Source organism: Bombina bombina, chromosome 4, assembly GCF_027579735.1.
Source record: "Bombina bombina isolate aBomBom1 chromosome 4, aBomBom1.pri, whole genome shotgun sequence".
NCBI lineage: Eukaryota > Metazoa > Chordata > Amphibia > Anura > Bombinatoridae > Bombina > Bombina bombina.
This window is the reverse complement of record NC_069502.1, coordinates 856,654,137-856,678,752: the sequence shown is the minus strand read 5'-3', so window position 1 is coordinate 856,678,752 and position 24,616 is coordinate 856,654,137. Positions and strand designations below refer to the sequence as shown.

The 24,616-nt window shown below is 38.3% G+C and overlaps 1 protein-coding gene across 1 annotated transcript; it reads right to left on the bottom strand.

Annotated features, from left to right (window-relative positions):
* Window positions 1-2,045: 2,045 nt before the first annotated feature.
* Window positions 2,046-23,949, bottom strand: LOC128655656 (gastrula zinc finger protein XlCGF49.1-like). Its single transcript, XM_053709242.1, has 2 exons — window positions 23,861-23,949; window positions 2,046-4,327 (listed from the first exon to the last, which is right to left on the bottom strand). Exon 2 carries the CDS (start codon window positions 4,089-4,091, stop codon window positions 3,486-3,488), a length of 606 nt encoding a protein of 201 aa, XP_053565217.1. The 5' UTR covers window positions 4,092-4,327; window positions 23,861-23,949; the 3' UTR covers window positions 2,046-3,485.
* Window positions 23,950-24,616: the final 667 nt, after the last annotated feature.

Sequence of the window (24,616 nt, the reverse complement as noted above, 5' to 3'; positions counted from 1 at the left end):
GCAATAAATAGAAGCATTTTCTGTACCCACGAGCCTAACAGCCCGCAATTTTTGAAAAAAAAGTCAATTGAAAAATTTAAGGTAAGAAAAATAAAATTTATATGCATTTTCCCAAAAAAATGAAACTGACAGTCTGAATGAAGGAATACTGATTATCCTGAATCATGGCAAATATAAGTTTAAACACATATATTTAGAACTTTACATATAAAGTGCCCAACCATAGCTTTGAGTGTCATAAATAGAAATAAGACTTACTTACCCTAAGACACTCATCTACATATAGTAGATAGCCAAACCAGTACTGAAACAAGAATCAGTAGAGGTAATGGTATATAACAGTATATCGTCGATCTGAAAAGGGAGGTAGGGAAAGAAATCTCTACGACCGATAACAGAGAACCTATGAAATAGATCCCCTAGAGCAGAGCTTTCCAAACTTTTTATGTTAGTGACACACTTTTTAGACCTACATCATTTTGCGACACAGTAATTCAGTTGTACTGGCAAACAGGAGGTTAAACTAACTTGTTTTAAGAGATACGGACACATACATAAATGATATAATAACGAAATGTATTTACAAGTAACAGTATTTAAATATGTGCAAGAATTAAAAAAAGTTTAATAACACCAATAGCTACTTAGTATTTTAATGGGATGTATGAGGTTGATGGGATGAACACAATTTCTGAATATTTGGTGTATATATAAAGACACTCGCATTTTATCATCAAGCATTTTTAAGTTTCCCCTTCCTATCCATATATCAAGAGCAGGAGCAGCAATGCACTACTGGGAGCTAGTTGCAGAAAAAACCCCACTGACTTCAGCTCAGTGTTTAAGCTGCCGCCCTCAGAGCTCGGTGAGTCTGATTGACTACTGCCCGCACTGCAAACACACTGCTGTCCCACTCACTGACTACACATGCAGTCACAAGCCAATTAAGGAGACTACACGTGCAATCAGGAGCCAATGTGCCGCCAATGGGAATAGTTTCAGTTCTCACTGAGCTGCGCCAATAGGTTAAGATGATCTGTGACCCCCTAGATATCAATCACGTGTCAACCATGTGAAATGCGTAGCAGGCAGGCGGAAAGTCAGAAACCAAAAAAAAAAAAATTATGCTGAAGCAGGGACACACCTACACACTGCTGCCGACACACTAGTGTGTCCCGACACACAGTTTGGAAAGCACTGCCCTAGAGGAAGACCATGGTATTCAAATAGGCAATACTCTCTTCACATCCCTCTGACATTCACTGCACTCTGAGAGGAAAACCGGGCTTCAGCCTGCTGCGAAGCGCATATCAACGTAGAATCTAGCACAAACTTACTTCACCACCTCCATGGGAGGCAAAGTTTGTAAAACAGAATTGTGGGTGTGGTGAGGGGTGTATTTATAGGCATTTTAAGGTTTGGGAAACTTTGCCCCTCCTGGTAGGAATGTATATCCCATACGTCACTAGCTTATGGACTCTTGCTAATTACATGAAAGAAATAGTTACTTTAAGCGTAGACCTTCTCAGACCCCTCAGACTCCAACCCACATGATCTACTGGTTCACAGGGCTTTTTGCTGCATTCCTTTCACTCTTTATGCACTATCTGTATGTCTATTAGATGCGTATACCAGTCATTTGTTTCTTAACCTATTATGACTCATGTTAATAATGTATATCTAAAGACCTGTTCACTTTATGTGCCAATCTGTAAGGGATGTGATCCATCTAATCACCTGATTTGGTACCAATGAACATACTCTTACTGTTATTGTGATGAAAATGAGCAACTCACTGCAATAAACCTTATAATATTTGAACCACCCAAAGTCTTACAGCTCAGCTTTACAAACTTCCACTCCACACCATGGTTTCTTGGCATTGTTGTCCACACTAGTGCAAGTGTAACCACTGTCCTACACCGGAACCGTCTTTATTGTTATTTACCTCTTTGTTATATCTTACAAATAATATTATCTCCAAAACAGATGTTTTTTGTTGTTATATATTTTTTACCTTTAATAAAAAGAAATACAAAACAATATTTATAGTTGTTTTATGTGAATTATTTTATTATTCAAAGTCCATGTTTAAGGCACAAACAGTAAAATTTGGAAATACTGTGTTTCCATTTTAATAGTTCAGGCTATTGCCCTGGTCTGTCGTGCATTATCTTGTATATTGTTTGCCCTCTGGCTGCACATGTAAGATAGGATTATATTACCAATTTATCAGTGTGCTTTATGTAACTGATACTGCTAATTTACTAGGTATTATAAGGTGCCTGATTTTGCACGTGTACACTTAAGATAAACTATATATGTAACAAATGGCTTCTGGATCAGACATTCATGTTTGTGACCGGTAGAAGAGCAGATTTAACAAGAAATAAGACTTTGCATTTCAGTATTGTGTGATCATGCGTGGTGAGTTTATAAAGGTTATTCTTTCCCACCACAAAATGCACAATTGTAAAAGAATAGTAAGCTGTGCCAAGGCAATAAGGTCTCTAGGTCAGCTGTATATAGGAAACATGTTTTTCTTCCCATAGAACTGTAATGGCTTCTTCAGCTTGTGGGACACAGATATAAATATTTTACTCCACTGTACTTAACATAACTTATTAGTTTGATCCTTTGGTTGCTAAAGGGGGATGCCCATAGTCTTTTTGCTACATTTATTACATTTGTGGATACAAACAGATGTATTCCTATAGATACACATTTATTCTTTGTAACGGCAAAAACAAAGACTTTGTTTAAATGGCCATTAAACAGTCTAATTGCATAATCAACAAATGCCTAATTAAAGACATTACAGTAACACCTACTTTAAATGAGAAGACATTTTTTATGACAAATTTCAATGTTCCCTTTCATTTCCTTGCCCCATGTATTATACTTAAGCCATTAGCCAATCACAAACACACATATATACTGTGGACTTTTACACATGTACATATCTATATACTGTGAACCTTTACACATGCTCAGTAAAAGCGGGTCCCTTAAAAAATGTGCAAATAAAAAGACTGCACAATTTAATAATGGAAGCAAACTAGATAGTGGAAAGTTTTTTAAATAGCATATTCTGTCTGAATTATAAAAGTCTGATTTTGAATTTGGTGTTTGTTTATATACATACATATATATATATATATATATATGTATTTATTTTTTCTAAAAAGTAAGGGCACCACCATGTTAAAACCTAGGTTTCCCATATCTAATCTCATCTATTGAGATCAATTATGAACAGAAATAATGTTTTGCAGCAATCAAAGGCTGTGTGCAGTACAGGTGAGCAGTTTGATGCTTTGGTGGCATCAGAATGCAGAAGAAGGCAGCCACTTGTGCAGTTTGGCTATTTTCTGAGCCATAATTATTCGTGTGAAAGTGCACACACTAAAAAAGTAACTATTTAATAGGGTTCAAAGTCTCTATATTCCACACAGAGATTCTTTGCACACTTTACCTATCCCTAATTATGAAAATACTTTCTTTGCTATATGACTTTTCAGATGCTTATTAAGAGTTGATTTCTGCATAAAATATTTCCCACATTCAGAACACAGAAATCCTTGCTCCCCTGTATGAATCCTCTGATGCCTAATAAGAGTTGATTTCAGAGGAAAACATTTCTCACATTCAGAACATGAAAATGGTTTCTCTCCTGTATGAATTTTCATATGATTATTAAGACTTGATTGCTGAGTAAAGCCTTTGCCACATTCAGAACATGAAAATTCTTTCTCCCCAGTATGAATCTTCTGATGCCTAATAAGATTTGATTTTACAGCAAAACATTTTCCACAGTCAAAACATGAAAATGGTTGCTCTCCTGTATGAATTTTTAGATGATTACTAAGAGTTGATTTCAGAGTAAAACATTTCCCACATTCAGAACACGAAAATGCTTTCTCCCCTGAATGAATTTTCTGATGCATAATAAGATTTGATTTTAGAGTAAAAGATTTTCCACAGTCAGAACATGAAAATGCTTTCTCCCCTGAATGGATTTTCTGATGAATAATAAGATTTAATTTTAGAGTAAAAGATTTTCCACAGTCAGGACATGAAAATGCTTTCATGCCTGTATGAATATTTTGATGGTCAATAAGATCTGATTTCTTGATAAAATTTTCCCCACATTCAGGGCACAAAAATACTCTCTCTCTTGCATGAATTTTCCAATGAGTAACAGGTTGAAATTTCCAGGTAAAACATTTACCACAATCAGAACATCCATTTTTCACGTGGCTTCTTTGAATAAGATTGAAAGAAGCATCAGCACTATGACCATGATTATTGCAGTTTGTGAATTCACCTGTTGAGAAATACAAAGGGAGTAATGTTATTTATTAATGTCAATATTATTTTATCTAGAGAACACTTAAAGTTAAGGAAAACTTTACATGTTTTAAAATCAGGTCTGGTATCAAAGCTATATTTTACAGGGACTTTAATTGGTCACTTCAAATAAAGATGCGCTGTAGCTGTGCCATTCTAATACTGCTGCCCACTTCAAAACTCAAATTTTTTTCTGAGCTAACAGTTCAAAATTGTTCTCCAAATGGTGCTCTAGCTACAAAAAAAGTGTCAATTCAAGCCGTTGAAGTGGGCGGCTGGAGCAAGGGGTATTAAAATGACACAGCTAGATTAAAAAGTAAGTTTAACCCCTTTACTAATGTTTTTTTTTTTTTAAGTAGATCTATACTTATGACAAAGATTTCATGTCTATATTTTGGTTTACTACAGTTTACCCTCACTTTAAAATAAAAATGCGAGAGATAAATATAAAAAGGTAAAAACAATTCTCTAATAAAAAATCTACCATTTTGAATTTTTAAGATAAGACACCTGTACCATCTACAGGGCAGTGCCATTATGCAACCTAGAAATTTCAGACGCACACTTGGGCCCTGTGTAAGCTGGTGTCACAGTGGTGCCTTACAGCCAGTAAATATTTGTTTGGGTGTGTGCACATATGTTTTCTTGGCACATGCAATCTGTAATGCCTGTGACACCTGTATATTGATGAGCAGGACCAAGCTAGCACAGAGGACAACTGTTTTAAAAGTAACAATGATTTTTTTTTGTGTGTGTATCTAAGCTACTTAATTTATGTTGATAACAATGTTAAAAAATATAAACAATAGAAAAATAGAAAATATTTTGTTTTTAAAATATTGGTTCTACATTATAATTACATAATTTATAGTTTATATAGCTGCCATTTGTATTTTTGTGTTATAGTTAAAAGATAGGAGAGAAAGAAAAGAGAAAAATTAACTTAAAGGGACAGTCAACACCAGAATTTTTGTTGTTTAAAAAGATAGATAAACCCTTTATTACCCATTCCGCAGTTTTTTGCAAAACCAACACTGTTATATTAATACACTTTTTACTTATGTGACTAACTTGTATCTAAGCATCTTCTGACCGCCCCTAATCACATGACTTATAGTTATTATCTATTGACTTGCATTTTAGCCAATTAGTGCAGTGTCTGCCACTAGCCACGGGCGTGATCACAATGCTATCTATATGGCCTACATGAGCTTGCTCTCCCCTGCTGTGAAAAGTAAATAAAATAGAGGCGGCCTTCAAGGGCTTAAAAATTATCATATGTGCCTCCCTAGGTTTGCTTTTAACTAGAATACCAAGAGAACAAAGCAAAATTGTTGATAAAAGTAAATTGGAAAGTTGTTTAAAATTACATGCCCTATTTGAAAAATGAAAGTTTTTTTTGGTCTTGACTGTCCCTTTAATTATGTAATTAGCTGTAATAACGTAGTACTATACAAAATAAAATTATAATTTGGGCAGTTCTGTTACAAATATAAGCTATAAGGTTTAACCACCAGTGTCATACCCTTTACGACACTGGTCGTTATGCCCTTAAGGACCAGAGACGTACCCTGTACGTCACTGCAGTCCTGGGCTTCTCTCTGCCTCAAAAGAGTAAGATTGCACTATTTCTGCATGCCCCATGAGTGGGGCACTGCAGAAATAGATATGCAGAGTTTTCGAAGCAGAGATGGCCACTCTGTGGCCCTCTCTGCATTGCACAGCAATGGTGCTGATTTTTGGTGGGTAGAAGCAGCTGCAGGGAGGTGGACTATTTCCGGTTGTTGTTCCAGGAAGGGGGGCAGGAGCATGAAAGAGGGCGCGCACGTGACCGATCACCAGTCTGTCAGTCCCAAATACTGCCTAAGGGAGTAGGTGAGGGAGAGGGGAAATAATTGATTGAAAATCGATTTGGGAGGGGGTTTAGAATATTAACCCCTTCACTGCTGGGCATAATAAACGTGTGGTGCGCAGCGGAATTTAGCGGCCTTCTAATTACCAAAAAGCAATGCCAAATCCATATATGTATGCTATTTCTGAACAAAGGCAATCCCAGAGAAGCATTTACAACCATTTGTGCCATAATTGCACAAGCTGTTTGTAAATAATTTTAGTGAGAAACCTAAAGTTAGTGAAAAAGTGAACAATTTTTTTTATTTGATCGCATTTGGCGGTGAAATGGTGGCATGAAATATACCAAAATGGGCCTAGATCAATACTTTGGGTTATCAACTAAAATAAATATATATATGTCAAGGGATATTCAGGGATTCCTGACAGATATCAGTGTTCCAATGTAACTATCGCTAATTTTGAAAAAAAAAAAGAAAAAGGTTTGGAAATAGCAAAGTGCTACTTGTACTTATTGCCCTATAACTTGCAAAAAAAGCAAAGAACATGTAAACATAGGCTATTTCTAAACTCAGGACAAAATTTAGAAACTATTTAGCATCATTAGAAAGTCCATTTAATGGGAGAAAAACGATATATAATGTGTGGGTACAGTAAATGAGTAAAAGGAAAATTACAGCTAAACACAAACACCGCAGAAATGTAAAAATAGCCCTGGTCATTAAGGGAAAGAAATTGAAAAATTGCCTTGTCCTTAAGGGGTTAAAGATATTTAACCACACATTTTGTAATTTGTTCCTTTTTTTCTTTAATTGCTGATATATATTATTAATATCTATTGTATCTATTTTTAATTTTTCTTTTCTTTATGTAATAATGATTGATGATACATATATTCAATAAAAAAATATTATGAAGAAAAGTAACAAGGTATTTCTTTGAAGAACTTGGCTATAACACTATTTATGTAGCACAATTGTTGTAGCAGTGATTTAAACAACATTTGTAACATACATAGGTAATGAAGCAGAACACACTATCACAATAGTTACTTAAAGGGACATGAAACCTAAAATTTTTCTTACATGATTTAGAAAGAGCATGCAGTTTTAAACAACTTTCTAATTTACTTCTATTATCTAATTTGCTTCATTCTCTTGATATTCTTTGCTGAAAAGCATATCTAGATAGGCTCAGTAGCTGCTGATTGGTTGCTGCACATAGTTGCCTCCTGTGATTGGCTCTCCCATGTGCATTGCTCTTTCTTCAACAAAGGATATCTAAAACATGAAGCAAATTAGATAATAGAAGTAAATTGGAAAGTTGTTTAAAATTGTATTCTCTATCTGAATCATGAAAGAAAAAATTTGGGTTTAGTGTCCCTTTAACCCTTTGATTTCCAATAACATCCTACAGCAGTGATCTAACTAATGCTTGCCATAACCCAAATGGAGAAGCAAGGATTCAAATCATGGCTGTAAACAATATGAAAAAAAGGGGACTGGAGTCGCAGTAATGAAGTATATATCGCTAGTTTATCAGACTTACGGCACTTTATGAACTGCCGGCGGGGTATATGTAATACCGCGATGTGCAAGGTGAAATTACGGGCGGCGCAGGTTCCCACGCTTGCGCCGAAACCTGCGCCGTATATGTGATCGCGCCCTATATGTTTATTATTGCACTGTATAATATTAACACAGGATTAGTAACTATGAGCATTCACAATGTATTTGTCTTTTCTATGGTTGCTATGGCAACAGTTGGGTGTTTTTTTTTACACAGTGAGTGGGGTTTCAATGGGTATAAAATGTTTGATTCACTAGGTACAATTGTTGGTCTGATGAAGGGGTGAACACCCCGAAACGTCACTGGTTTATATGGAATAAAACACTTTCTTTCATGTAATTAGCAAGAGTCCATGAGCTAGTGACGTATGGGATATACATTCCTACCAGGAGGGGCAAAGTTTCCCAAACCTTAAAATGCCTATAAATACACCCCTCACCACACCCACAATTCAATTTTACAAACTTTGCCTCCCGTGGAGGTGGTGAAGTAAGTTTGTGCTAGATTCTACGTTGATATGCGCTTCGCAGCAGGCTGGAGCCCGGTTTTCCTCTCGGTGTGCAGTGAATGTCAGAGGGATGTGAAGAGAGTATTGCCTATTTGAATTCAATGGTCTCCTTCTACGGGATCTATTTCATAGGTTCTCTGTTATCGGTCGTAGAGATTCATCTCTTACCTCCCTTTTCAGATCGACGATATACTCTTATATATACCATTACCTCTACTGATTCTCGTTTCAGTACTGGTTTGGCTTTCTACTACATGTAGATGAGTGTCCTGGGGTAAGTAAGTCTTATTTTTTTGTGACACTCTAAGCTATGGTTGGGCACTTTTATATAAAGTTCTAAATAGATGTGTTTAAACATTTATTTGCCTTGATTCAGGATGATCAATATTCCTTATTTCAGACAGTCAGTTTCATTATTTGGGATAATGCATATGAATAATTAATTTTTTTCTTACCTTAAAAATTGACTTTTTTTCCTGTGGGCTATTAGGCTCGCGGGGGCTGAAAATGCTTCATTTTATTGCGTCATTCTTGGCGCGGATTTTTTTTGCGCAAAAAATTTATTTGTCATTTCCAGCGTCGTACTTGTCGCCGGAAGTTGTTTGTGATTGCGTCATTTTTTTTACGTTTTGCGCCAAAAATGTCGGCGTCGCCGGATGTGGCGTCATTCTTGGCGCCAAAAGCATTTAGGCGCCTAATAATGTGGGCGTCATTATTGTCTCCACATTATTTAAGTCTCATTGTTTATTTGCTTCTGGTTGCTAGAAGCTTGTTCATTGGCATTTTTTCCCATTCCTGAAACTGTCATTTAAGGAATTTGATAGATTTTGCTTTATATGTTGTTTTTTCTATTACATATTGCAAGATGTCTCAGATTGACCCTGGATCAGAAGCTACTTCTGGAAAAACGCTTGACTGAGTTCAGTCCTACCAAAGCTAAGTTCATTTATTTTAAATGTTATGAATGTTTATCTTTAGCTATGGATTGTAATAGGTTATCATGATAAACTTTTACATGCAGAATCCATTAGTAATTATGCTTTATATATTGCCACTCTTTTTATATCTTATGTACAAGAAATATTTAGAAGATTTTAAAGGCTTTGTCTGACTTTGTGCCTTCTAATACATTTTTTAGGTCTTTTTCAAACTTCTTTTTTTTTTGTTTTCAAAATAAAGCTTTATTAGCGAAATGTGAAAAATACAGGGCATAAACATGCTTACATTGCAAAGTCAGTTGTACAAAATTTCAAACACCTGTACAGTTAAGGTTTGATTATGTCATTTCGCAGATAGGAATTAGTTCAATTCAAACAGCATTAGAAAAAACTTCGTCAGATACCACAGAAACGTATACTGACTATATAACAATAACGTCTAATATCAGCTGCTTAGTGATATAGATTAGAAATACATAGAGGATATCAGAAAGAAGGATAAACATAATTTCTCGAGTACAGATCACATGGTATTTATCAATTTTCAGCAGCTTACTCATATCACACTGCTGCCCATAATACAGTACTCCTAAAAAAAAAAAAAGAAAAAAAAAGAAAAAGTAGATATCTAGAGAGGTAGAATAAGTGGGTAGGGGTTACAGGATGTGGAGATGAGGGAGGGAAGGAAAAAAAAAAAAAAAAAAAAAAAAGGGGGGGGGAAGGGGAAGAAGGAGACTCTTCCCCTTTAAACTATGTACCAGCTCAGACCATTGCGACACTTCTTTAGTTCATAGTCCTCTTCCTTCCCAGATCATAAGCATCATCTCATGTGTACCTAGTTTTCCTATTTTAAGGTAGTGGTATCTTTCGAGTCTCAGCAGGTCTGCCACTTTAGCTCTCCACTCTTGAACACTGGGGATAGTTTGTTTTTTCCAATACATGGAGATCAAGCTTTTTGCTCCATTGAGCATCACCAGAAGAAGCCTATACTTATCTTCCCTCGTGATCTTAGGTAACTGATGATATAGTAAATAACTTGGGTTAGGAGGTATGATCACCTCGAGGACCCTGCTCATTTCGGCCATTATGTCATTCCAATAAGATGTTAGTAGGGGACAGGTCCACCAAATATGTAGTAAGGTGCCATTTTCTCCGCATCCTCTCCAGCATCCCCCATTTGTGTGGGGGTATATGTGTTTTAGCCTTTGTGGGGTCAGGTACCACCTGCTCATCAGTTTGTATTGTGTTTCTTGAACCCTGGCTGAAATTGAAGCTTTCTTTGTTTTGTCAAATATCTTGTTCCATTCCTTAGGTCCTATATCTAAGCCTAGTTCATTTTGCCAAGTCTGTGTGAAGCCGGGAAGGTAGTCTTCTCCGCCTTGCTGTAGTAATCTATAAATCTGAGAGATCAAATGAGAAGGGGGAATAGTCATTGTGCACAGAGTTTCAAAGTAGGTTCTGCGTCTAGTCAGATCTGATTTAGCTTTATGAGTGGTGAAGTAGTGCAGAGTCTGTGTCACTGTGAACCATGAGGTAAATGCCTCTCTGTTCCACTCAACTAGTTCTTCTTGTGACTTCAATTTGTCCCGAGTGAGTATGTTATATATTGCTGCTTCGCTTAGACTATACGTCTTGTTCGGGAGATTGAGTCTGGGCAGAAATTCCATCTCAGAATTTTCATTGAGGGATGTAATCGGTGAGGGTAGCGTCGAGACATGATTGGCTTTTTTAAGTAGTTTATCCCAAATCGAGAACACCTCCTCGATCATTGGGTATAGACTGATTACTGGGGGTCTGTCATTAGCAGGGGTCCATGCGAGAGCTCCCACATTGCCCCTCTTTAGAATTACACCATCTATCTGTACCCATGCCTTTTGGGCCGAGTTGTGACACCACTCTACTAATCGCTGGAGGGATATAGCTGTGTGGTCTGGTATGCCGAGTCCGCCTCTATTTCGCGGTAGGAAAGTAGTTTTCCTGTTGATTCTCGGTTTCAGATCTCTCCAAATATAGGACTCCAGTGCAGACTGTATCTGATGAATAATGTGTGAGGCCATCGATAAAGGGATGGTTTGCATGATATATAGCACCCTTGGTAACACATTCATCTTGACCACCCCTACACGCCCCAGCCAAGAGATGGTTTTATTTCTCCAGGACGAGAGGTCCTTAAGGATTTCGTCTCTGATGTTTTTATAGTTCATATCCACTATCTCTTTTATGTTTGAAGTTAGATGGATACCAAGATATTTCAGTGCCCTGTGCTATTTTTAGCGGGCATGAGCCTTCCAACGCCTGAAAGTCAGGGTGTGGAATTGTAACGTTCATAATCTCTGATTTGGTGGGGTTCAGAAGGAAGTTTGATACGGTGCCAAAGAGTGTGAATTCTTCTAAGGCCGCCGTCAGTGATCCCTTCACATCTGATATCATAAGTAAGACATCATCTGCGTACATGGCGAGCTTATGTTCAACGCCTCCCACTGGAATACCGTGTACATCTGGATTTGCTCTGATTCTACTCGCTAAGACCTCAATTGTCAACGCGAATAAGAGGGGGGACAGGGGGCATCCCTGCCTAGTCCCGTTGCGGATTGTAAAGGCGCCAGAGAGCACTCCATTCACCCTAACTCTAGCGTTCGGGGAAGAGTACAAGGACATGATCCTGTTTATAAATTTGGAGCCCAGGCCGAATTTCTCTAAAGTGTGTCGCATAAATACCCAGCTGACCCGGTCAAACGCTTTTTCTGCGTCTGTAGAGACCAGGGCCAGCGGGGTTGTGGTGATGTGAGCATGTGTTATAATCTGGAGGACCTTAAGGGTATTATCCCTTGCCTCACGTTTTGGGATGAAGCCCACTTGGTCAGTGGAAATCAGCTGCGGTAGGTATTTATTGAGACGATTGGCTATAACTTTCGCCAGAATCTTGATATCTGAATTTAGTAATGAGATAGGGCGGAAGTTCTCTGGTTTATTGTCAGGTTTGTTGGGTTTAGGGATGACTGTGATGTGCGCTTCTAGCATGGAATGGGGTAAAACCGGGGAGTCAGACAATTGATTAAAAAGATTCTGCAGTTCTGGTGCCAATATATCACCGAATGTTTTATAGTATTTGGTTCCAAATCCATCCGGGCCTGGGCTCTTCCCGGTTGCCAGATCTTTAATGGCTTGTTTAATTTCTGATAGCGTGAACGAGGACTCCAGCGCTTCAGAGTCTTGTTCAGAAAGCTGAGGGATCTTTACCCCTTCTAGATATTCCAGAATCTGTTGCGATTCTCGTGATCGGAGGAGGGGCTCGTCTCCCACATTAGGCATTCTCTGTATGTTATACAGGCCATCATAGTAAGATCCAAAGATCTCAGCGATTGACTTGCCGTCCTCTCTCGATTCCCCATCTGGGTGTATCATACTATATACATAGTGTTTGGTTTTTTTCCTCGCTATTGCTCTGGCCAGTAAGCGTCCAGCTTTATCACCTTGTTCGTAAAATTGTTGCCTTAAAATTAAGGCCGCTTTTTGATAATCAACTTGGAGGAACTTCATAAGTTCCGACCTCTCCTGAGCTAGAGTCTTGGTCAATGCGATATCAGTTGGCATTCTTTTATGTGCTTGTTCAGCTATTTCTACTGCATCAAGCAATCTGCGATATTTCTCTCTCCTTCCCTTGACTAGTCTAGCCTTTTGTTTGAGAAAGAGGCCTCTGATTGTACATTTATGAGCCTCCCAGATCACAGTGGTCTGGGAATCCGAATCTCTATGTATTTGGAAGTATTCTTTTAGAGCCCCTTCAACTTCCAGTTTAAATACTGGATCCTCCAGGAGAAGGTCATCCATCTTCCAAATGTAAGGTGTGGCCGGGACATTAGACCATAATACGGTACAAGTGACCGGGGCATGATCTGACCATGTAATGGGAAGTATGTTACTATTGGTGGAGAGTGTGAGTCCGATAGTGTCTGTTAACCAGTAATCTATTCTGGAGTATTTTCTGTGTGGGTGGGAGTAGAATGAATAGTTCTTGGCTGTGGGGTGGTGTATTCGCCAAATGTCATGTAGTGCTGCGTCCTTAATAGTAGTCAGTAATCGTTTAAGCGATTTATGGGGGACGCTGGAAAGTCCATCGGAGGTGTCGAGGGTTGGATCCAGGGAGATGTTTAAGTCCCCACCCAAGAATAGAATCCCAGATTGAACCTCAAGCGTTTTGTGGATTACTTTCTGAAAGAAGACCTGCTGAGATTGGTTCGGGCAGTAAATGTTAACTAAAGTTAGAGGCCTGTTGTATAGTGAGCCTGTGAGAATCAAGTATCTACCTTCTGGGTCTCTGTATATTTGTGCAAGTTTGAAAGGTATGTCTGCACTAAAAAGTACACCTACCCCGTTTTTTTCTGGGGGCCTGAGGCAAAAAAGGCAAGTGGGTATTGTCGGTTAAACCAGCGGGGTTCGTGCCCTATTGCAAAGTGTGTTTCTTGGAGGTAGATGATGTTACCTCCCTGTCTATGTAGGTCTCTCATTACCATAGAGCGTTTAGCTGGGCTGTTCAGGCCTTTTGCATTTATAGAAATTAATTCTATGGGACGAGATACTATTCCTAAGCGCTGGTTCGCCATTTTTCCCTATTCTTTTCAGAAGGGGAGAGGGGGTGAAAAAAAAAAAAAAAAAAAAAAAAAAAAAAAAGGGGGGGGGGTAGAGGAATAGGATTAGGGGGGAGGTAAAAAGAATAGAGGGGATAGAGGGAGAGTAAGAGAGAGTACTAGATGAAAGTTAGAAGGATGAATACGTAAAATCTAATCTGATAGTGTAAAGAAACCAATCTGTTAAGAAAGAACAGATAACAACAATGAACAGTAAAAGCAGGGGTAGTGTTCCCCGCCTACTTACACTACATATATATTACTTAGAAAAGATAAACGACAGTAATAAGTGCATTTAGTGAAAGCATTTTCACGACCTACCCACCATATCTCTATGTGTGCGCTCCTGTGTTGAATCTCTTATCGGATGTCAGGGGGGGACCTAACATAAATTCAGTAGTCTATGTGTTGAAGAGGTCCCTGTCTCTTCTAATCCTTGATGATTTAGGTGATTGTTTTTAGGTGTTCTCTAAACTTGTGATCAACCATGTTGTTCTTGTCTAACTGTGCGTTTATTGTGTGCTTTCTACTTCGAATAGGCAGAAGGCGTCTGTTAAGGTTGGTCGAGGGGTATCTGAGTAAAGGGAGGCCCAATTTTTGTAGCACCTCTGCTCTCATCTGATTTGATTTAGGAGCACAATAGAATTATTATACTATGGTGTCATCTCCCTCTGCCCTAGTCTGTTAATTTAGGGAGCTAAGATACATTTTCCCCTTTACCAACAGCTCCTGATAATTATTTAGGTAAGCATAATTGTTATTCCACATATTTAGAAAGAGACTTAGATTAAGGTCTTCCTGTGATTGCTCTAGAAGGGTCTTACTGTAGAACCTATACTTTGTAACCCAATGTGTTTTCTTTGACAGATTAATTTCTATAAGCCTCATGCTAGCTGGTGTGTTCCAATTAGGCTTTGAGTGCTGATCTGTCTGAGTCATGTGTTCCGTGTTTCACTCAAACCTTGCTAATACACGGGGGTGATGTGAATGTAGTTCTAGACTCTAGTTTGGGAACGTGAGGTAGTAACAGGGAACAGATCAAACATGTGTAGATGCTACAAGACATTATTAGTATTAGAACCACATACATTTATCCAGAACTATCAGTGCAATTCTTTGGATTGATCACATGGGTTGTTGTCAGTCTACTCTTGAGACAGACCCTGGCGCTTCTGCTCCCCCACTTGTTTGTCTTATGGACTTGATATAATTATTAATATTGATATAATCCACTCTAATCTCTAGAACCATGAGCAACTAAATACAATTATCCATACATGTGCAGTTATAACAAAACATTCTAAACATAGGGAATACATGTATTCATCTATCATTATTACTAGTATAGTTATAAAGATTGACCACATGGGCTGTAATCAGTCAAGTCTTGAAGTAAACAAAGACACCATAAAATCATAACTTATCTGAGACGATTCTCAATGTCCAGGATATTGCAGCCCAGGTTCAGGACTGGTGCTAGGATAGGTAGGTCACAGCATAAGAATGTTAATGAAAAAGAATGTTCCTTATAGTCCTACTGCGGATTGCTACAAGCCACTGGGTTCTCCATCCGCTGGGCCCTCTGGAGCCACGGGAGCCTTCACAGGAAGCCTTATGTTAAGATCCAGTGCCTGGTTGAAGGAAGGGAGGTCAGCTGGGTTCTTGAGGACATGTGTGACATTATTTTTTGTGACCATGAGGCTAGTGGGGAATCCCCATCTGTATGGGATTCTATTAGCTTTCAAGACCGAGGTAACAAATCTGAGATCTCTCCTCTTTTGGAGAGTAGTTGGGCTTAGATCTGAGTACACTTGTAACTCCACGCCTCTAAATTCTATATGTTGCTTATTTCTAGCCAGTTTAAGCACTTCTTCTTTTTCTTTAAAGGATAGCAGTTTTAAGATGATATCTCTAGGTGGAGCCCGGCTAGGGGGTTTAGGGCGCAGCGCCCTATGCGCTCTTTCAATCTGGATCTCAGGGCCTACAATATCATTTCTAAGATATTTGACGAAGTCTTGGATATATTCCTGAATAGCAGGGGGTTCAATTGATTCTGGAACTCCTCGCAGTCTGAGGTTGTTCCTCCTACTGCGATTCTCAAGATCTTCAATTCTATCTAGAAGCGTGTGTACAGTGCTCTCTTGTGCTTGTAAAAAGCTAGCTTGATGTTGTAGGTCAGAGTTGAGTGCCTCATGTTTTTCTTCTACTTGAGTTACTCTACGGTCAACAGCTGAAATGTCTTGTTTAAGTTCATGAAACATAGATTTGAATTCCCTCATGGCCTCCTTTATGTCTGCTTTGGAAGAGAGGAGCTTTATATCCTCTTTAGTCACACAGTTTTGGTGGGTAGACATTGTTTCAGAGTTATGAATCTGTGCTGTTACTCCTTTCTGGTGTGTTTCAGGCCTCCCTGAGGGGGTTGCAGGATCATTTGCTATTAAGAAGTTGTCCATCACTGTAGTTTGGGAATTCTTAGGCAGTCTGGTTTGTCTTCTATTAGACATTACATAGGCACCCTCAGACTGAGCTTTATGCGTCTGGATTAATGAGACAGGCCCAGCAGTAGGTGAACACAGACAGGGTTATCACTGTGAAGTAGCAATGTTGAATTATATGCTGCCTGTGTATTACTATGAGTGGTTGTATTTCTTTCTTCAGATCTAAGGCACTAGAGTTGTTGGGGAGATCTGTTGGCTAGGCCCTATTTTGTGCTGTATATGGCTTATCAGATTTTCTGAGTGCGTGGTGCGCTTATAAATTTTGCGGCCTACTCGGGTGTGGCTACGACAGTTCCACTGTTCCCTTGTGATAAGCCTCCACCCCAGGGTCCATAAAAATAAATCCGGTAAGGGTATTAAAGTTCAGTACCTTATAAATAGGAGACAGTGGTCCTTTCTACTGCGTGTCCCTGCACAGAAGTCTGGCGGAGCGATCTTGCCTAGGCCCGTTCTGCTCTCAGGCCATGGCTCTGTCACGTTTGTTGTTCGGGGTCACTGTGAAGGAGGCTGGTGTCCGGTGAGTGTGCCTTCTTAATCGTGGCTTGTATTTAGGCTTATTTAACTCAGCCGTTATATCCCACGCTGTATGTGTACAGCGCCTAGGCTCACCTCCGCCGAAGACAGCTCCAAGGTTACGATAGTACCGTTCGGTTCCGGTGCTATACTGCTCCGTTCTTGATCCGTTGCTAAGTCGGTAAGGCTCAAAGCTGTGCAGGGGTGTCTGAGTGTATCCGCTACCTCCGTGTATGCTCAGGCCCAGCAATGGCGGTGCCGCGATCGAGTGCGGCTAAGCAGTGGATTAAGTAGCCACAGAGTTGTTAAAGGTGTCTCAAATTAGAGAGTAGGCATTAGGATGAAAGAAAATGCTAATTTCTGGTTAAGGTTATAAAATGTATGCACTTATTTTAGTGTAAGCTCGGCAGGGACATCAGAGCTTTTTTAGAAAGCAGCCATGTTCAGCTATGGCCAGGCTCCGCCCCTCAAACTTCTTTTTTATTGAGGTTTCAAATGACCAACAACATTCTGATTTATCCTTCTCTGATGATGTTTTTTCTCATTCAGAATTTTCTTCATCAGATATTGACACTAACAAATCTACTTTTTTATTAAAGTACATTTGTTCTTTGTTGAAAAGGTGTTGATTATTTTGGACATTAAGGTAACTAGTTCTTTTTCAAGACTAGCTAACACTATTTCTGCTTATTTATTCTTCTGTGTTTTCAGAGGTTTTTTCCAATTCCTTATACTAGGGAATGGAATAGGCTGAGAATTTTCTTTTATTCCTTCTTCAAAGGTTTTAAACTATACTCTTTGCCGGCAGTTTAATTCAATTTGTAGGGTTCTCCAATTTATTGGGGCTATCTCTACTCCTACTAATTATGCTATTGTTTCTATAGCAAAATAGTATTTATTTTCCTTTAGATGGTTGTATCTTATTTATGGAAAATTATTTAGTTTCAGGTACCTTTCTTGGACCTGTGATTTATTTGGATGTTGCAATTGCTTCAGTTTTTCTGTTTACTTTAAGATCAAGTATCAGATTATGATTTATTTTAGCATTTGTTAAAGGGACAACATTTACTAGACTAGGTGCTGTTGCATTTGTCTTGTTGTTTTGCATTTGTTGGTTGTGCAAGTCCACTGTATTGTCTGGTCCTTTAACTGGACTATCATGCTAATAATTTCATTTGTGTCTTCATTTTATTGAATATTTTCGCAAATGAGGTTTAATATATGTCTTTAGCTGTTTGAGCTAGAAGAATTTTGTGATTTCTAAAAATCCATATTTCTTTTGTTCTAAGATAATCAATTATTTGTTTTATAATTGGATTCAATTCTTAACGGTTACTCTGGGCTTCAAGATTGAGTTCTAAGACTAAAACTTTAAGCTTATACTAATTTGGTTGTTCTTATTAAGGAATGAATGTTTTTAATTGGAAATTTTTTCAGTTCGAAATCAGCTCCCTTAAATTGCAATGTATGTGCCGTATTCCAGCTTGGCTGGCAAGGGGCAGGTTAAGACTTTTTTTAAATTTATTTGGTTCTATTCGGTCCAAATTTCTTTGATTTTATTCCAGTAAGGCTAACACTTTCTTTAAGTATGTTTCGGTCCTATTTATTTTGGGTACTGTTGAAGCATGGCTGGTCACCGGAGGGGTTCAAGCGCTGCTCAGACCTGGAATCTTCTGGGGTATTTCTTCCAGTTCCATTTTTAGGAACTGGGTTTTGGAGTTTTTATTCAAACTATTCTGCCTTTTTTTGGTCAGTGATAGCATTATTTGTTTTCATTAGATACAATAAATGCATATTTTTTCTGTATTTATTCAGATTATTTTCTGAGGATGCGGAATCTCATATGATTCACTTTGTTCTTCAGGACATAGTTAGAGGATCTTTTTTTCAAAAGCTCTTGATTCCTCTCACAAGGGTCACCTTTTTTAGGTTTCCAGATAGTTTGTGTCACTGTCTTTGTCTCTATCAGACAAGGGACAATTTTATTGGGTTCCGTCTGTCGGTACCTTTAGTCTCTATTATTTCCTTCAGTTGCTATATATGCATAGAAGTTTTAGGTCTTATGGCCACAGCATTGGATTCAATTCCCTTTGCTCATTTTCAATAGACAGAACCTTTCCAGTCTTTTATGCTGAATTATGGTGCAGGGATTCTAGGATTTCACATTTTAAATCTTCAAATCCTAATATTTATCTCTCTTGATTTGGTGGTTAAGATCACCATCATTTAGTTCTCAACCTGGACCATGATCTCTACAGATGTGAGTCTTTTTGGTTGGGAGGCTGTCTGAGGATCTCTGTCAGCACAAGGGGTTTGGAAATCTCAGGAGGCGAGATTACCATTTGATATTTTAGAACTCCGTGTTTTCTCAGAGTTTTTCAGTTAGTTTCTTTTTGAGGAAGAGACGTTTATTGTTTTTCAGACAATATCACAAATATGGTGTATGCCAATCATCAGGGTAGGACTATCAGTCCTTAGGCTGTGACAGAAGTGTTTCGGATATTAGCTTAGGCTAAATCCAGCTCCTATCTAAATTCTGTGTTTTTTTTCCCAGGTATAGATATTTGGGAAGCGGATTATCTCTGTTATTCAAGCTTTACATCCGGGAGAATGGTCTCTCATACCCAGATATGTTTTTCAATTTTTCAGATGTGAGCATTTCTAGAAATAGATCTGTTGGCATCTCATCTGAATAAAGAACTTCCCAGGGGCCTATTCAGGTCCGGGGATCCTCAGGCGGAAGTAGTGTATGCATTGACATTTCTTTGGAAATTATCTTTTTGCCTATTTCTTTCCGCCTCTAGTTCTTCTTCCAAAATGATTTCCAAAATTCTTATGGAGTATTTGTTTGTTATGCTGGTGGCTCCAGCATGGCCTCTCAGGTTTTGGTATGCGGATTTCATTCGGATGGCCAGTTGCCAACCTTGGACACTTCCGTTTAAACCAGACCTTCTTTCTCAAGGCCCATTTTTTCCATCAGGATCTCAAATCATTAAATTTGAAGGGATGGAGATTGAACGCTTGGTTTCAGGCTCGTAAATCTGTCTCTAGAAAGATTTATTATTGAGTCTGGAAGACCTACTTTTCTTGGCATTCTTTTAAAATTCATAGAATTTTATTATTTTTTTCAGGTTGGTTTGGATAAGGTTTTGTCTGCAGTTCTTTGTTAGGACAAATCTCTACTCTTTCTGTTCTTTTTTCACAGAAAGATTGCTAATCATCCTGATATTCATTGTTTTGTTCAGGCTTTGGTCCGTATCAAGCCTGTCATTAATTCAATCTCTCCTCTTTGGAGTCTCAATTTGGTGCTGAGGGCTTTACAGGCTCCTCCGTTTGAAACTATGCATTTTCTGAACATTAAATTACTTTCTTGGAAAAGTATTGTTCCTTTTGGTTATTTCTTCTGCTAAGAGAATTTTTGAGCTATCTGCTCTTTTTTGTGAATATCTTTTTCTGATTTTTCATCAGGATAAGGCAGTGTTACTTCCTGATAGTCATAATTTTTTTCAGGTTTTGATTCGTATCAAACCTGTCATTAAGCCAATTTCTCCTCCTTGGAGTCTTATTTGGGTTCTGAAGGTTTTTCAGGCTCTTCTATTTAAGCATATGCTTGCTCTGGACATTAATTACTTTCATGGAAAGTATTGTTCTTTTTGGACATCTCTTCAGCTAGAACAGCTTTTGAATTATCTGTTCTTTCTTGTGAATCTCTTTTTTCTGATTTTTTTTTTTCATCAGGAAAAGGTGGTTTTTGCTGTCCTCATTTCAATTCTTACCTAAAGTTGTAAATTCTAACAAACATTAGGAAGGAATTATTGTTTTCCTAAGACTTCTTTGGATAGATTCTTACTTTCTATGTTGAAGCTATTCAGATTTCAGATATACTTCTAGTCTATTTTTTATCTTTTCTGGTTTTAGGAAGGTCAAAAAGCTTCTGCCATTTATTTGGCATCTTGCTTAAACTTTTGATTCATCATGCTTATTTGGAGTCGGGTGGATTCCCGCCTCGGAGGATTATGGCTCATTCTACTAGGTAAGTTTCTACTTCCTGGGCTTTTTAAAGAATGAAGCTTCTGTTGATCAGATTTTGCAAAGCAATGACTTGGTCTTCTTGCATATTTTTACTATGTTCTACCATTTTGATGTTTTCTCTTCTTAGAAGCAGTTTTGGTAGAATGGTACTTCAGGCAGCTGTCTCAGTTTGATTCTTCTGCTTATAATTTCAGTTTTTTTCATTATAAAAATTGAAACTTTTTTGATTTGGGTAGTGGATTCATTTTTCAGCGGAATTGGCTGTCTTTAATTTATCCCTCCCTCTCTAGTGACTCTTGCGTGGAAGTTCCACATCTTGGGTATTTATTATCCCATACATCACTAGCTCATGGACTCTTGCTAATTACATGAAAGAAAACATAATTTATGTAAGAACTTACCTGATAAATTCATTTCTTTCATATTAGCAAGAGTCCATAAGGCCCACCCTTTTTTGTGGTGGTTATGATTTTTTTGTATAAAGCACAATTATTCCAATTCCTTATTTTTTTGATGCTTTCGCTCTTTTCTTATCACCCCACTTCTTGGCTATTCGTTAAACTGAATTGTGGGTGTGGTGAGGGGTGTATTTATAGGCATTTTAAGGTTTGGGAAACTTTGCCCCTCCTGGTAGGAATGTATATCCCATACGTCACTAGCTCATGGACTCTTGCTAATATGAAAGAAATGAATTTATCAGGTAAGTTCTTACATAAATTATGTTTTTTATTTCACCTGTATCAAGTCCAGTGAGTGCTTGTGTTATATCTTGGATATATATATATATATATATATATATATATATATATATATATATATATATATATATATATATATACATACATACATACATACACACACACACAGTGGGGCAAAAAAGTATTTAGTCAGCCACCAGTTGTGCAAGTTCTCCCACTTAAGAAGATGAGAGAGGCCTGTAATTCTCATCATAGGTATACCTCAACTATGAGAGACAAAATGTGGAAACAAATCCAGACAATCACATTGTCCGATTTGGAAATAATTTATTTGCATATTATGGTGGAAAATAAGTATTTGGTCAATATCAATAGTTCATCTCAATACTTTGTTATATATCCTATGTTGGCAATGACAGAGGTCAAACGTTTTCTGTAAGTCTTCACAAGGTTGTCACACACTGTTGCTCGTATGTTGGCCCATTCCTGCATACAGATCTCTTCTAGAGCAGTGATGTTTTGGGGCTGTCGCTGGGCAACACGGACTTTCAACTCCCTCCAAAGGTTTTCTATGGGGTTGAGATCTGGAGACTTGCTAGGCCACTCCAGGACCTTGAAATGCTTCTTCCAAAGCCACTCCTTCGTTGCCCGGGCTCCAACTGTATTCTTGTCCTTAGTGAGTCAGGTGATCTGTATCCCTCAGACACATCATACTCTCACTCATGCACTCACCTGTACTGATATTGTCACCGATTTCCTGCTTCACAACTCCCTGCTGACTCTTTACATACAGATCATTTGTTTGTTCAGCATTAAGTGTGACTTCAGTCTTAACATCACCTGCACTGATAATTTAAATATGGTCACATTTTAGCACTGCACAAGGAAACTGTAATATCTGAATGTTACACACGTACACTCACCTGTGCCCTGCTGCCTTCAGACACATCACACATGTACACTCACCTGAGCCTTGCTTCCCTCATACATGACACACACCTGTGACCTGCTTCACTCATATACGACACACATGTACACTCACATGTGAATTGCATCCCTCACACACACACACAAACTCACATGTGCCCTGTGTCCCTCTCTTGTAAATAACTGTTATTCTCAAGAGACAAAATTATCTATCACAGAATCTTCCCTTTACTTAATATTCGCTAATCACCTATAGCCATATTTATAGGAACTTAATCCTCCTCAGGCTTCATGCGATAACACACATATGGTTCTCCTCCGTGCTCAACCACTGAGCCATTTAACCCCCTGAGTGCCAACAACGGCCGTCGCTAGCACTCTTACACATTGAGGGAGATCTGGGGGCTCCCACCTGCTCCTACTCTGGCGATCGGGCCTGTATAGTGACAGGCATCGCCGGGGCTTCAAGTTTTGCACTGTGACATCACGCGCAATGACGTGATGACGTCACCCCGTAACTTTTTTGAAAAATTACAATGACAAGTATAGGGAAAGGGAGCATGCTGCTTAGAAGCCTGTAATCACCTAACCTTGTCTTGGGGATCATCAAATCAGCTTAGCTCCCAGGTGGGAAATTGCTTAGCACTCAAAGGGTTAAAGGTGTCATATCCTTAAAGGGACAGTATACACCAATTCTCATATAACTGCATGTAATAGAAATAGACACTACTATAAAAAATAATATGCACAGATACGGATATAAAAATCCAGTAGAAAACCGTTTAAAAAAAACAAAACTTAGAAGCTCCCAGTTTAGCTCTATTAAAAAGGTAGCTAGAACACCCACTTTAAGTGGGAAATAACAGACACCCCCCTCCCCCTGTATACGAAAAGACTCTTTACACAAACAGGAGCAAGTATTCTCCTAAAACTTTGGGGCATGGTTAGGAGTCTGCCAATCAGAGCAATGTTATTAAAAAATAAGTAAAACTATAGATTTTAAAAAAAAAAAAAAAAAAAAAAAAAAAAACCTGTATGGGCTATATAAATGGATCATCTACAAAACATTTATGCAAAGAAAAATCAAGTGTATAATGTCCCTTTAATGCCTGCACAGTGAGAATACACGTGTATGTGTAATGTTTGTAGTGAACATGGGATGTATCAATATCTCTCTCTTTATAAATAAAATCATGTGGTCACCAAGGTATTACTATGGGCACATTAAAAATTATTTAGCAAATTATCACATTTATGTACACTCACCTGTAACTCGTGTCCGATATACCATACATGCACAATCACCTGTGACCTGCATCCCTTAAACACAAGACACGTGCACACTCACCTGGGCTGATACTGTCAGTGGTTTCCTCATTAGGGTCTCCCAGCTGACAACTCACACAAAGATCTTCTGTTATCTCAGCTTTCACTATATCAGCGTTATCTTCATCTGTACAAATAAAGCAGATTTATATTTTATATCACATGATCTAGTTTTTATAACTTTACCATAAAACAGTTTGTGTATTGCCCTGACAGACAATATCACCAAGTACACACACTCTGCACTTTTTACAACACAAACTAAACAAGGGTTAAACTGATTTTGTTATATGTCTGTATTTTCCAGATAGACAATAGCACAAAATACACTCACTGTGGTACTTTTTCTATCTGTTAAATAGTTACTTAGGAATGCATGAAAGGTGGAACTCGATGGACTTGAGTCTTTTATCAACTGTATGTATGTATTGGGTACTTGTAAAGCGCAGCTAATCACCCGTAAGGGTCTCAAGGTGCTGCTCATTTTATCAACCTCGGAAGAATGAAAGGCTGAGTGGACCTCACTGGGGATCAAACCTGCAACCCTTGGGTTGCTACAGAGCTCAGCCACGGTGCCTTAGCATGCTGAGCTATCTGTCCGGCTTTCAACTCATAAAACTGTTACTTTTGTTTATACAAAAGGCAAACAAAGAAATACATTTAATTTATTTCCAGTTGTGCCCCAAAGAAAAAAAAACATTCCTTCTTCACTATAAGTGATAATCAGATTTCTCCTTGTATGAACAAGCTACAAAACTGTCTATACTGTTATATCCCT